The 15,789-nt window shown below is 43.4% G+C and overlaps 1 protein-coding gene across 5 annotated transcripts in view; it reads left to right on the plus strand.

Moving 5' to 3' along the window:
* Positions 1–15,789, plus strand: part of WDR78 (WD repeat domain 78) — a 187,274-nt gene that overhangs the window by 155,215 nt on the left and 16,270 nt on the right. For all 5 annotated transcript variants that reach the window (XM_033915919.1, XM_033915917.1, XM_033915920.1 and 2 more), the window contains exons 14-15: positions 4,084–4,182; positions 8,917–9,143. In XM_033915919.1, the coding sequence (XP_033771810.1) occupies positions 4,084–4,182; positions 8,917–9,143 (326 nt within the window). The remainder of the gene's footprint in view (positions 1–4,083; positions 4,183–8,916; positions 9,144–15,789) is intronic.

Raw genomic sequence — 15,789 nt, forward strand, 5'->3', positions numbered from 1 at the left:
TTGGAAGGATGATGGTTTAAAATATTTAGGAATATGGATTAAAAATACAGTAGATGAGACTGTAAAAGAAAATGAAAAAAGGCTGTTAAAAAAGGTTACGGAATTATGTGAGCATTGGAATCCATTACATTTATCTTGGTGGGGGAGAGTTCAAACGGTTAAAATGATGATTCTACCTGTAGTTTGCTATCAAATGGGTATGATACCAGTATTTTTTCATGGATCTTTTTATAAAAAATTGAACTCGATTATTATAAAATTTATTTGGCTTGGTAAAACTCCTAGAATTGCTATAGCATCTTTGCAAAGACCAATTAAGGAGGGCGGGGTAAATTTTCCAAATTTTTATAGGTACCATCAAGCCTATATTTTACGTCAAGGTATGTATTGGGTCCTCCCGGATCTCATTGAGTATACTCCTGATTGGTTATATTTGGAATGGCGACTCATGTTTCCTTTACATCTTTCTCATGTGCTCAGTATCAAGATGCCCAGATTGTACAAAGAAAATAGAATTCTAATGGATACTTGGAAAACATTACGGTTTGTCAGTAATTTAACAGCAATTACTATTAATAATTCAACGAATCAATCCATATGGCTAAACTCCAAGATTCAAATTGGCGGTTTTAAGATCGTCTGGAAACATTGGATAATTGCAGGTATCAGAACTTTAAATGATGTAATTACTAATGGTAAGCTGCTGGATTTTACACAATTGCAACATAAATTTGGGCTTCACAAATCGCAATTTTTTCGTTGGTTGCAATTGAAGCAGGCCATTCAGGCAGGGTTCCCTGAATGGAAAAATTTGAATAATCAACCTAGCATAGAATTTTTATGTTTTCAGGCGGACTTTCTGGGTCATCAGGCCGCACACTGGTATAAAACTATTAGTGAATTGGTTAAAAAAAAGCCTAAAAATACTCTTAGGGATATTTGGAGCATTGAGATTAAGCATGATATTTCAGCATCTCAATGGCCACAAATTTGGTCTTGGAGAATGAGATGTACAATGTCAGCGTCTATGAAACAAACTTGGTTTTTTTTGTTACATAGAGCTTTTTGGACCCCAGTTAGATTGCAAAAGTTAAATAGTTCTTTGTCTAATAGATGCTGGCATTGTAATCTGGATATAGGGACTTTAGATCATCTTTTGTTCTATTGTCCCCATATCTTAGCCTTTTGGAACTCAATCTGGGATCAAGTAAATTGTTTATTGGAAAATCACGTAGCATTAACTTATGATACTGTACTTTTTGGTATGTCTATGAGAAAAAAGAGTCAGATATCAATGTGTAATAACAAACTTTTATTGATTTTGACCAGAGTAGCCATTCAACATATTACTAATAACTGGAAAGACCATAGTAGGCTCAATTTTAAATTTTGGTGGAATTCAGTTTGCCACATATACAGAATGGAAAGGTCAATAGCGGTGCAAAATGGAAATTATAAAAACTTCATTAAAATTTGGGAACCATTAACGTCCTTTTGTCATGATTGATGCCATTTTCCTAATGAATCAGATTGGGCAGACTGGATGGACCATTCGGGTCTTTATCTGCCGTCATCTACTATGTTACTATGTTACTAATATTTCTATATTTAATATGTAAGATAAGGGTGGGGTGGGGGGAGGGTTTCTATTATATGAAAAATAAAAATTACTAAAAGGATTTCAGGATGGGAGAGGGAGGGTTATATTTACAACTATAAGTTATAATGATAAGATGTACAAGTGGTTAAATCTATGTTATTGTGTTGCAATTTTTGTACACTTGATGAAAGTTTTAAAATGAATAAAGAATTATAAAAAAAAAAAAAAAAAAAGTACTACTTCCTTTTGTACCTGATCCTGTGGACTAGGGGTTTTGAGTTAATAAAAATTTATTTTGTGTACCTTCTATGATTGTGTCTGGCTGAATTTGCACAGGCTAAGCCCAACTCTTGCTTAGGCTGTTATGGGGGGGGTATGCAGTTGTTATTAGAGAAGTGAGCTGTTTAACTTCTCTTGTTAATTTGAGGGTGGAATTTGATAAGCTGGGGCCACTGAGTTCTTCTTGCTGTGTTTTTGGAGGGGGTTTCTTCCCAGGCCCAGAAAAACAGCAAGAGGGGTTTGTTTGCCCCAACATATGACCTCGTACTAAGAGGTGATGGAGCTGTCAAGCACATGTTGTTGTTGCTATGGGGTTCAGAGGAGATATGTTGGATCTGCTGAGCCCTTCTATTTTTTTTCTCTAGGAGTGGAAATATCCCACTGTCTCAGAAATAACTGAGAGATGATATGTTGGAGCCACTGAGGCCCAGATTCATTAAAGATGGCAATTCAATCCCTGTTGGCTGATTCCTGATCAATTTTAAAACAGCGATTGATTCACTATCTTTTTTGCATGCAAACTCCCAACTCAATCACTCAGTGAGCAATTGAGACCGGGAGAAGCAGCCTCCTGTCACTGCTGTCAGAGCTTTTGCTGGGGGGGTTTTTCCATTACAAAAAATAAAAAATGGCACTGATATTTTGTGTGTAATACACACGCAAAATATCTTGCCAAGAAAAAAAAACAACCCTGCCCCCCGACAGTGCCCCATCCCCCCAAATCCCCCCCCCCAAAATTGCAGGAGGGATGCCGCCACCACCGTCGGCCCGGCCCACCCCACCACCAGTACCTTTACATATGGCATGAGGAATGCCGCCACCATCAAACTAACAACCACCACCATCAACCTGGCCCACCCCACCACTGGTACCTTTATATATGGCAGGAGGGATGCCGCCACTGCCGTCAGCCCAGCCCACCACACCACAGGTACCTTTACATATGGCAGGAGGGATGCACACTCCCTCCTGCCGTCAGGATGCCCCCCAGTTTGGCCTCACCCCTCTGTTACCTTTAGTCAAAATCATGGTTCCCCTCCTGCTCCTCCGGCCAGCTCTTGTGTAACGTCGGCCTTAGGCCCCGCCCCTGGTACATCATATGATGCATGGGTAGGGGCCTAAGACCCTGATTGGCTCAGGCACACTTCTGTAGTGTTGAGCCTGAGGAAGCCCCTGATTGGCCATTGCTTTGTTGCATTGTTTTAGAGGAGAGGGTGACAAGGAAACTGATATTGACTCAGTATGGCCATAGCACTATGAATCAATGAAAGATTTATGAGTGAATAAAAAGGTTTAAAGCGGGAAGAACACATGTCACCAATGTAGGTCGTTCTGATCGCCCATCAATATCGCGCACACAAGAGCACATTGACAGGGCTTATACCTTGATTAGTGAAGACCAATGGATAATAGTGTCTCAAATGGCTTCAGATTTGAATATCAGCTATGGCTCTACATTTGCCATAATGCATGATGAGTTGGGATACAGGAAAGTCTGTGCACGATGGGTTCCCAAACAGCTTACTGATCTGCACAAGCCACAGCATGTGGAGGTTGCGACCCAGTTCCTGAGAAGGTATGAAGAAGATCCGAGTATTCTGGAGAGAATTGTCACTGGTGAAGAGACACTGGTGCATCACTGTGACCCAGAGAGCAAAAGACAAAGTATGATGAAGTAAAGGAAGCGGTGCTCACCTGGCTTCAGGAGCAGCCCAAAAACTTATTTTCCGCAGGAATGCAGAAGCTAGTTGAATGATACAACAAATGTGTCACCTTGCATGGGGACTATGTGGAAAAGTGATATGTTCAGTTACTCACAAGATACTTTAATTAAAGCCGTTAAATGTATTTTGACTTTACTTTTTGATTTACCATCATTATTTCCTTCTAACTAGTTTCTTCATTTTTTCCATGTCCTTCTTCATAAGGTTATGTCAGCATTGTGTTTGAGTTGAGGAGTGGCTTAGTGGTAGAACTGCTGCCTCTGCACCCAGAGTTTGTGAGATTGACTCCAAGGGCTGTACATGTATATACAGTATGTAAACTGCTTTGAGTGTGGTTATGTGATTAGAAAAAGGTGGTATTCAAGTCCCAATCCCCTTTCCTCCTTTTATTTATTGTACTTTCTCCTGTCATAATCTAAACTTGCAGTATGATCATTGTTGCTAAGTAGAATGTCACAACTGAGAACTATTTTATTTCAGGAAACAAATATATACTTGGCTGGAACTGATGAAGGACAGATACACAAATGCTCCTGTTCATATAATGAACAATTCTTAGACACCTATAAAGCACACAAGGTAAATTACACTTTGCTGTTAGTTACAGATTATAAAGATTGATTATATTCAAAACAAGCAATGTAATTTTTATGTTTTAATTTTATTTTTATAAAAAAGCAAAGTTCTCATATAATGAGATCATTTCACAATGTATTAAAAGCTTACCTGAGGATTGCTTTAGATATGTTGTGGGAGTTGAGAATGCAGAGAAACTATTTACTGAATACCTTACTCAGCTAAGAACTCTTTTAGAATTTCAGTCACTAAGGGCTTCATATGCTAATCTACAAAAATGTTTGTGGATAAGTACAGTACATGTTTTTGTGAAATTTAGCTTTGAGATGCAAATGAGCTCTTGGCTTATTAACATCTCCTTGCTAAATGTCGGCCAAAATGTTTTGTATTTTGACAGCTGTGGCATCATTTGAAGAATGTCAAAAAGAGCTCATTCATACTGTGGTAGTGGTTACTCCTGGCGGAATTCTGTGCGACTGCGCAATGCAGAATTTCTGCAGAAATGCACAGTCGCGCAGAATTCCCTTTTCCAATGCAGAATCTTGTCGGGTCATGTCAGCAATGAATCTCGCCATGTCATTTTTGGGTTGCGGTATCGGCAGCAATTCCCATACACTGCCTGCGGCTGACCCGGAAGTCTTTCCACGGAAGAGGGGAGCAGCAGGCAGCATGTGAGAGTCGTTGCCAATACCTCGACCCAAAGAAGCAAGCCTTTGGAGTACAGAAGAGAGAAAGGAAAGTTGGTGGCACAGGGGGAGGAAAGGGGTGAGAGGAAAGAAAGTTGGTGGCATAGGTGGAGGGAAGAGGCAGTAGGAAGGAAAGCTGGTGGCACAAAGGGAAGGGAAGGGACAGGAGGAAGGAAAGCTGGTGGCATAGGTGGAGGGAAGGGGTGGGAGGAACAAAAGTTGGTGGCACAAGGGAAGGGGCAAGAGGAAGGAAAGCTGGTGGCTCAGGTGAAGGGAAGGGGCGGGAGGAATGAAAGCTGGTGGCACAAGGGGAGGGAAGGGGTGAGAGGAAGAAAAGCTGGTGGCATAGGGAGAGGGAAGGGGCGGGAGGAAGGAAAGTTGGTGGCACAAGGGGAGGGAAGAGGTGAGAGGAAGGAAAGACAATGGCACAAGGGGAGGGAAGGGGTAAAAGGAAGGAAAGCTGATGGCATAGGGGATAGGAAGGGGTGAGAAGAAGGAAAGATAGTGACACAGGGGGAGGGGAGAGGAAGGAAAGATGGTGGCACAGGTGGAGGAGAGGGATACATGTATAGTGAGGGAGAGGATGAAATTGCACATAATGGAGGGGAGGAAGGGGGGGGGAAATGGCGCATGGAGAAGGATCGAGAGATTTGACACAGGGCACAAGGAAGGGAGAGAGAGAGGTGTTGGACATGGGGATAGATGAGAGGTAGAGAGAGGTACACAGGAGGTGGAGTAGAAGAAGGAGGGAGATGTTGGATCCAGGAGCAGAATGGAGTGATGGAGAGATGCCTGGAAATGGGAGTGAAGGAAGAGAGTGGGTAAAATGCTGTACCATGGGGGAGAGTGCAGCAGGGAAGAGGGTTGGGAAGGAAGGATGCTGGGGTATACGGGTGGAGTAATGAAGACGCTGAGAATGGTAGAACCCTGAGAGGGGAGCAGAGGGTGACAAGGAAACGGATGAGAGGATAGATATAACAGAGAGTAGAAATATGGTAATGGAGGGATGAGGAAGGAATAAGATGGGGAATGGGAGAGAAGATGGACATGTGATAGGTAGCTGAAAATGAAAAAGGAGAAGGATAAGAAAGAGGCAGAAAAGAGCTAAAAAAGGAATGATCAATATATTTGAGGCAGGTGTAGTGAGGGAATAGACAGGAGAGTAGAAAAGACAAATGGATAGCAGCCACTTACTTGAAGGAGAATTAGCAGACGACAGGAAAAAAAAAACTGGAAGCAACATGATGGAAAAATAAAACATCCAGACAATATAGGTAGAAGAAAACCATTTTATTTTAAATGTTTTAAATGGAATATGGATAATAATTAGTGTAAATATTGTTTAAATTTTGACAAACTTGAAGAATTTTGCAGAATTTGCTAATTTTGTGCTGGGCAGTAGTGCTGCCTGATTCAGGAAAAAATATTTCAATTTGATTCAGCCTATTGAATCAATTTTTCGATTTGATTTGATTTTCCTGCACAATTGGGTGTTTTTTTACAAACATCCTGGTGAGTTTATTTTATAGCCTCTTCACCCCCTTGCCCTCTCCTACCCACACTGGTGCTGTGGTGTAAACACAATAAACAAACAAAAAAGACTTTTCCTCTCTCTGTTAAATCCTAGCTCACGTTCACCAGCTCTGGCAAGATACAAATTTCAAATCTGACACATTGTAATCACAAAACAGAAAATAAAATTATTTTTTTACCTTTTGTTGTCTGATCATTTTTCAAATCATATTGGTCCCAGGCTCTGCAACAAACAACTTCTGATAACTTGCTTGCCAAGGTCTCTTGCCCATTTGTTGTTTTCTTCTTTCTCCGTGGTAACCATCCATCTTCCAATTCTGTCCTCCCCTTCCATTTCCCTTCCCTCCCCTAGAGGTCTGGTATCTTTCCTTTTTCCACCTCTATTCCCGTAGCTGCAGCGATGGACCCCACCATACCCAGATTCACCATCTCTCCTTTTCTCAACTACCCTTTCATCTAGCATCTCTCCCTCCTTCCCCACTAGCTCTCCCATTCTCTTTCTAGCTACCCTCCTATCTAGTATCTCTATCCCCCCCACACACCATCCCTTGTGTCCAACTTCTCTCCCTTTCTGTTCCTTTCCTCCCTAAATTCCATTGTCCACCATCTCTCTCCCTCTCCTGTTTTTAGAACCATTATTTCTTCTATCCCTCCCCCCATCTCCCCTCTCCATGATCTCCCCTAAGTCCATCTCTCCCTCCACCATCCACCAAGTTCATTTCTCCCATCCATCTTCTCTCCATCTCTCCCTCTCCAGTCCACCAACTCCCCCAAGTCCATCTCCGCTCCATGATCGCCCTCAAGTCCATCTCCCCCCTCCACCAAGTTCATTTCTCCCATATATCTTCTCTCCATCTCTCCCTCTCCAGTCCACCAACTCCCCCAAGTCTATCTCCGCTCCATGATCGCCCTCAAGTCCATCTCCCCCCTCCACCAAGTTCATTTCTCCCATCCATCTTCTCTCTATCTCTCCTCCAGTCCACCAACTCCCCCAAGTCCATCTCCCCTCTCCCTCCATCTCCCTTTATTTTGACGTTATAACGTGTTGTTGGTAGTTATTTAGCAATCCATTCCTGCCACCACTCCTTGCGTCTTCTCAGTGAAAACTTCCTGTTTCCGCTTGGGTGGCCGAATGGAGAGAAGATGCCCGGAGTAGCAGCAGGGTAGTGAATTGCATTCACTACCGCCGCTTTTGTCTGGCCAGGGAGGAGAGGAGAAATACTAACGCCCAGGAAGGAGAGAGCCTTGCTGCCGCCGATCTGCATGCAGAGACCCTTTCGGGATTTCCTTCTGCCATCGGAGTCTTTGCTTCGATGTAGCTTCTGGTTTTGCAATTCCTCAATTCCTCATCCTATTTTAGTTTTAGAAAATCAGTAAAAATGAAACTGTTTAATCAATTTGTAATCTAAGAAATTTATAGTTTTTACTTCTTCTATTCTGTATGCTTGTATTTGATGACTTTACATTGTAACTTTTCTCTGATTGTCCAGCACCTCTTATTGTAAACCACCTCGAACTATTATGGCTTTGGCGGTATATAAGAATAAAATTATTATTATTATTAAGCACCTAACTGCTGGGTTACCCCATTTTGGCACTTACCTTTCATTTGAACACCAAAAGGTAGGCATACGCTATAGAATTTGGGGGGGTAAAATTCTAAAGTCTACCCATAGATAGCTAAAGAATTTTCAGGCAAATCCAATTTGTCTAAATATCTTGGGGTTTCTTTTACAAAGCTGCGCTAATGAGTCCTTCATGACAAATGTGATGAAGCCCACAGGTTATGAATGGGCTTTCTTGCATTTGCCTTGCGGGAATTGCTATTGCAGCTTTGTAAAAGGAGCCCTTGGTAATCATAAGAACATAAGAATTGCTGCTGCTGGGTCAGACCAGCGGTCCATCGTGCCCAGCAGTACGCTCACGCAGAGGCCCTTAGGTCAAATACCAGTGCCCTATTTGAGTCTAGCCTTACTTGCGTATGTTCTGGTCCAGCAGGAACTTATCTAACCTTTTTCTTGAATCCCTGGAAGGTGCTTTCCTCTATAACAGCCTCTGGAAGAGCATTCTAGATTTCTGCCACTCTCTGGGTGAAGAAGAACTTCCTTATATTTGTACGGAATCTATCCCCTTTTAACTTTAGCGATTGCTAACTCATTTATTTGGATTTAATTACATCTCTTTGATTAGTAGTAATATCCCTATGCACAGAAGGCTTACAATCTAATTTAGTAGCTGAGGCAACAGAGGGTTCAGTAACTTGCCCAAGATCAGTAGCATTTGAACTGGGCTTCCCTTATTGTCATCCCAGTGCTCTGACCACTAGACAGCTACTCCATTCCACTCTAGATAGGGATCCCATGGTTTATACCAACAAAATAAAAGCAACCTATTTGTTCATATTCCCTTGTATCCTAATTGCTTGAATGTTTAATGAGACATATTTTTAAAAGTTATGGCTTTGTTAATTAAGAGTAATGCATAATTAATATTTTCCATTTTTTTTTCTGTTTATAAGGGCCCTGTTTACAAGATAGCTTGGAATCCATTTTGTCATGATGTATTTTTAAGCTGTTCTGCAGACTGGAATATTTATTTGTGGCGTCAGGATATACTAAAACCAATACTAAGCTTTTCTGCCAGTACTGAAGCTGTGCATGATATCATGTGGTCTCCGACATCAGCTTTAGTATTTGGAGCAGTAAATGACAGTAGAGTGGAAATTTGGGACCTTAGTGTGAATATGTAAGTATATCATTTTCAAACACAGAAGAATGCTATACTGTGATTGCATTGGAAAATTTGGTAAACTTGAGCTACAGTGTATAACATTTTCTGTATTTCTCATAGCATAATCTTTTGTTAACCGCAGTGAACTTATGGCTATGTGTTCTAGAATTCTCTTGTTACGTTATGTTATGTAGGGCAATTCTATAACAGGGGAACCCTAAGTAGGCACGTATTATATAAAGAAAAGTAGGCACCCTCTTTCCTTTAGAGAATACTAGCAAACAGGTTATATCCACACTTCTAATATAAAAGCATAAGCACCTACCCCCAAATTCTAAACGTAAGCACCTACATTGGCACACCTAGGAGATGTAGGCATTTAATTTATTTATAGGCTAAATCAATTGGCATTTAATTCATAATTAGAAGAATACAAAATGGAGCAGAGAAGGCCAGACCTTCAAGCTGAAAAATGTATGTTAATGACAACCATATAGGGTGGAATCTAAAAAATGGACCCAACACGGACTGTGTTTCGGCTAACAAGCCTGCATCAGGAGCCCTAAAAAAACAATAAATAGGAATACAATAAATAATACCAAATAGATAATAAACATTAAAGTATAAGACATTGGACCCTAAAATAGCACATTAAAAAGACCAAAAGGTGTACATAAATATACAGTACTAGTCTTTAGGCCCGTTACATTAAAGGGTGCTAGAATAGATGTGTGTCTTTGTGTTTCTTTTTTTCATTTTCTCTCCTTGGCTGCTTTCTGTCTGTCTTTCTTTCTTTCTGTCTCTCTTCCTCCTGCTGTCTGTCTTTCTTTCTGTGTCTCTTTCCTTGACTGTCCAGTCCTTCTCCCTTCATTTTACCTCCCCCCTGCCCAGCAGCACCTGTTCCTCTCTTCCCCTGTCCAGCAGTAGGGCTCCCTTCTTGTTACTCCCCTCAGCCTGTTACATTAATGGGTGCTAGAGTAATGTCTGTCTGTTGTTTTTTTTTATTTTTCTCTCTCTCCTTGGACGCTGTCTGTAATTCTTTCGGTCTTTCTCCTTGGCCCCCTGTCTGTCTATCTTTATTTCTAACTCTATCCTCTTCCCTCACATGTGCCTTTTTTTCTTTCTCCTCCCCACTTCCTTCCAAGTCTGCTCCCCCTATCCCTCAGATTTCCATTCAGCAGCTGTCCCTCCTCTCCCCCACACTTCCATTCATTGTCTGTCTCCCTCTCTCTACCCCTTCTATCTACTGTTCACCCTCTGTCTTGCCCCTTCCATTCACTGCCCTCTCTTCTCTTTCCATCCAGTGTCTGCCCTCTCTCTCTCTGTTTCATATGGCATCTCCTCCTTCCTTCCATCTCTTCTTCCCTCCAAGTCATTCTCTCCCCCTCTGTTCCCTTAGAAGAGTAATAAATCTTGTTTCATTGTGCTCTGGCTTGCCTCAGACCTGCAATTACCTCAAGGTGACATCACACGCTGCCGGTTACTTCAACACCAATAGTGCAAAGTACTTGCTTGGATTAGTAATTCCTCCTAGTTCTCTCTCTCTCTGAACTCATATCCTTGGACAAACTATTTTTTTTATATCTTTTTCACTTCAGCATTGTCTTCACATATCTGCAAGCCATAGCTTTAGCCCTTCCTCTCTGGCGGGTCCTGTGTTCATGAAAACAGGAAGTAGGCAGGACCCGCCAGAGAGGAAGGGCTGAAGCCGGCAACAGCAGTGAATTTTAAACACTGCTGCTGCCCGAAGAAGCCAGGCCTTAACTGCAGCCGGCAATGCTGGTGGGAGTGGAGGGTTTTCAAATGTTCAGCGGCGGCGGTGCTGGGGAGGGTTGAAAAGCCATCGGTCGTGAAGTATGCCGCCTGCATACTTTATGGCCGACGGCTTTTCACGACTTTAAAAGAAGTGGGACCATTGGACGATGGAGACAGAAAGGGAGTTGTAAAAGAAGAGAAAGAGATAGCTGACAGGTTAAATGTAATGTAATGTAATGTAATTTATTTCTTATATACCGCTACATCCGTTAGGTTCTAAGCGGTTTACAGAAAATATACATTAAGATTAGAAATAAGAAAGGTACTTGAAAAATTCCCTTACTGTCCCGAAGGCTCACAATCTAACTAAAGTACCTGGAGGGTAATAGAGAAGTGAAAAGTAGAGTTAGAGGAAAAATAAAAATAAAATAAACATTTTAACAAGACAGCATTGATCTAAATACTTTGGAAGGTAGAAGAGAGGAGAGAAAGGAATAGAAGCATGATGAAGTGATGAAGTGGAGCAAGTAAGTTTAGTAGGAGCGATTGACGTTTCCAGAAAGGGCTTCTTCAGGGAAGAGACTTGGCCGACAGTCCCAGGATGCCTATGTCTCCTCCCCTGAGATGTTCTCCCATCCATGCATTCCCTCCCAGACACACTGCCCGTGTCCCGGCTAAATGAGTTCTTCACGTCAGTATTCACGATGGAGAATATAACCACCATTCCAGAACCCGAGGAGATCGTAATAGGAGACCAAGACGATAAGCTGGTCTATTTAGAGGTAAGCCAAGAGGATGTACTCAAGCAGATTGACAGACTAAAGAGCGACAAATCGCCGGGTCCGGATGGCATTCACCCAAGGGTACTCAAGGAACTAAAAGACGTAATAGCGGAGCCACTTCGACAGATATGCAACCTATCCTTAAAAACCGGAGAGATCCCGGAGGATTTGAAAATAGCAAATGTCACGCCCATCTTCAAGAAGGGCGCAAGGGGGGACCCGGGAAACTACAGGCCGGTGAGCCTGACCTCAGTCCCGGGAAAGATGATGGAGGCACTGATTAAAGACAGCATCTGTGAACACATCGAAAAAAATGGGCAGCTAAAACCGAGTCAACATGGCTTCTGTAAGGGTAGGTCATGCCTCACAAACTTATTGTACTTCTTTGAGGGAGTGAACAGCCAGGTGGATAAAGGGGAATCTATAGACATCATTTACCTTGACTTCCAAAAAGCCTTCGACAAGGTGCCACACGAGAGACTGCTTAAAAAGATATGGAACCACGGGGTACAAGGGGAGGTCCACCGATGGATCAAAAACTGGCTGGCAAACAGGAAGCAGAGGGTTGGCGTAAAGGGACACTACTCAGACTGGAAAGGGGTCACGAGCGGAGTTCCGCAAGGGTCGGTGCTGGGACCGCTCTTGTTCAATATCTACATAAATGATCTAGAGGCGGGAACTAAGTGTGAAGTCATTAAATTTGCAGATGACACCAAACTATACAGCAGGGCTCAAACCAAGGAAGACTGCGAGGATCTCCAAAAGGATCTAACACAGCTGGAAAAGTGGGCCGAAAAGTGGCAGATGAGCTTCAACGTGGGAAAATGCAAGGTCATGCACGTGGGGAAAAAGAACCCGATGTTCACATACAAAATGGGGGGAACACCACTAGGGGTTAGTAACCTGGAGAGAGACCTGGGAGTGATGGTAGACGCAACACTGAAGGCATCGGCGCAATGCGCCACAGCCTCTAGGAAAGCAAACAGAATGCTGGGTATCATTAAGAAGGGTATTACGACCAGGACGAAGGAAGTCATCATGCCGCTGTATCGTGCAATGGTACGGCCGCATCTGGAGTACTGTGTCCAGTACTGGTCGCCGTACCTCAAGAAAGACATGGCGGTACTTGAGGGAGTACAAAGAAGAGCAACCAAACTGATAAAGGGAATGGAAAATCTCCCATATACCGACAGATTGAAGCAGTTGGGACTTTTCTCCCTGGAGAAGCGAAGACTTAGAGGAGACATGATAGAAACCTTCAAGATCCTGAAGGGCATAGAAAAAATAGACAGGGGCAGATTTTTCAAATTAAGGGGCGCCACAAGTACAAGGGGGCACTCGGAGAAATTGAAAGGGGACAGGTTTAGAACAAACGCTAGGAAGTTCTTTTTCACTCAGAGGGTGGTGGATACATGGAACGCGCTTCCAGAGGCTGTTGTAGACAAGAAAACATTAAATGGTTTCAAAGAAGGTTTGGATAGATTCCTAGAAGAAAAAGGGATTGGGGGGTATAGATAGGTATAGACCATTGCTCAGGCAATGGGCCTGATGGGCCGCCGCGGGTGCGGACCGCTGAGCAGGATGGACCTATGGTCTGCCTCAGCGGAGGCAACTTCTTATGTTCTTATGTTCTTAAAAACTTAGCGGCGTAGTCTTTTGGTGCCATATCCCCTTCCTGCGTTCTATCCGCCTCCAGCGGCTCCTCTCACGACCACCCACTGCGTCGGAAGCCTTCTCCGACGCAGGTGCGGCTCACCCTTACCGCGCTATCTGCCTGCCCCGGAAGTGTTAATTTTGGTTGTTTCGTCGCCGACTCGGGCTCGGGGCCTTGCGCTGTTGGAGGAGCGGAGCGGGCTTCTGGAGGCGATCGGGAAGACTGACTGCGAGGTCCTCAGTATGCGACTGGAGGTGCACTGGTAAATAGGAAGACGTCGGGAAGGGGTGGGCAGCAGACAATGCGGTTCTCCAAAGTCCCGATCCTTTCCCGAAGCTGGAGAGGGGCGGGAAAAGCTCACGATTGCCTCTTTTTTCGCTCTCTCCTGGGCCTGCTCTCCTACCCCTAAGTACCAACTCCTCACTCCCCGCCATCTAGCACATGCGCCACATCGCGACAGATCAGCGCGAGGTGGAGAGCAGGTGGTGACGTAAAACATGCGCAGTCGTGTTTCCGCGACAGATCAGGGAACACGACTTTTGAGTGCGCATCCGCGGCCTAGCATTTTATTATATTAGATACTATACAGTATTTATAATGAAAAGTTATATACTGTCTAAACATAAAAACAGAGTTAAGGGATTTCTGCTAGTGTAATCAATTAACCCCCCCCCCCCTTTACAAAAAAGCAGCAGTTTTTAGCGCAGGCCAGTGCGCTGAATGCTCTGTGCTGCTCCCCGACACTCATAGACTTCCTACAAGCATTGGGAGCAACGCAGAGTATTCAGCATGCTGGCCTGCGCTAGAAACCACCTCCACGGTTTTGTGAAAAGGGGGGGGGGGTAGGTGCTTTAACAGCAGGCAGGTATTTGTTTTGGAATTATTCATTGTGCCAACAATCTTATGATGGTACTGCCCATAATGAACTTTCTTAAGAGGGCTCATGCTGCTTTTTTATGTTTGTCTGGTTCTACTGTTCCCCGAGACAAAATGAGCAGACAGATAAAGAAATGTTTTCAGAGATTAGGAAAGCTGGAAAAATGGGCAACAGTATAATAATGGGTGATTTCAATGGGTCCTGCAGTGAAGATGCCTAAGTTTTGCTTGTCCTGCATGTTTATTCTTATTTGGGGATTTCGGCATGAGAGGCATGATATGACTGGCAGCTAAGTTTCTGCTTTTTTGTTTTTCATGCACTTTGTTTGAACTGTGCCTATATGTGCCTATATTGAACTGTGCCTATATTGAAATTGCTCTGCAATTTCCAAGAAGCTGTGATTCTACAGTTCCTATGTTGGGGATTGCTACTGCTGCCACACGATTCAGCGATTCTTTTGGATACGACTTATGAAAATGGAGCCTGTTTGTAAGAAAGTGGAGTTTTTTGAGCCCATGAAGCCGAACTGAGGCTTCTTTATCAACCTTGCCAGACCGGTACAGCTTCAGCTTACTCATGGGTATATATCTCATCATGACCAGCAGGTAGAGACTGAGACAAAACTTTGGAATAGCATATAATAGCTGACCCTCTCTATATTCCTTCAGTCTTCTCTCAGTCTCAGCAGGTATAAGTGAGTTGTACCCATCTCCCTTGGTTAGGGCTGTTGGATTTTGTTTAGGGCTCCTGGTCCCTTTTTGTTGCCAGAATGAGCTTGGGTGGACCTTGTTTGGGGGTCCGTCCGACTTACCTCACCAGCTTTTTGTGGAGGTGCCTCAGCTGGCAGCCTGGCCCCTAATTAAATAAAAATGTAAAAAAAGAAATATGACAAAGATTGATTCAATTAAATAATTGTATGGAAAGGGAGGGGAGAAGAAGGGTTTAGATATATATACCTTTGTTATGATCTTGATAGATTTATCAAGTGATGTTAGTAAATCTATGTATTACTTATATTGTACACTTGTTGAAAGTTTAAAAATGAATAAAGAATTATAAAAAAAAAAAAGAGCTGTGGAGTCTATTCTGACAGAAAAAAAATCCTGAGGCTGTGCCAGTCTGAAGGGCTCTTTCCCTTTAAATTTATTGTCCATTAATGTATTTCTCACCTAACCGGCACTTTTATTTAGCTAGGTTGCATCTGGAGCAATAAGCACTTTTGTAAGGGAAAAAGTGCTCATTGTAATCCAGCTGTGAGGCACTTGCGGCAGGCCTGTTCATGAGAGGCAGGCCGCTGCGAAGGGAAGCCTCGTCGGCATCGGGTGCTGGTAGCCAGGGATCCCCTTCGGGAGTACCTCGCGGCCGGTAGCTGTTAGTGGGGAAGCCTTGGCTTCCCCGCCGCCCACACGGGAGCTTTTCCAGCCATCCGATGGTCAGGCAGAAAGGATTCCCTTACTGCAGCAGTGGCTGGGGACTCCCTTAACAGCTGATGCCAGTTTTTCTCCTTTAGTGGGTGGGGCGGTTTAGGCCTTTTAGCCGCTGAAGGTCTCTGGAGCTTATTTTTTGGGTGGTTCAGCTCCATTTTTGGTGGGA

This window comes from Geotrypetes seraphini, chromosome 12 (genome assembly GCF_902459505.1).
Source record: "Geotrypetes seraphini chromosome 12, aGeoSer1.1, whole genome shotgun sequence".
NCBI classification, from domain to species: domain Eukaryota; kingdom Metazoa; phylum Chordata; class Amphibia; order Gymnophiona; family Dermophiidae; genus Geotrypetes; species Geotrypetes seraphini.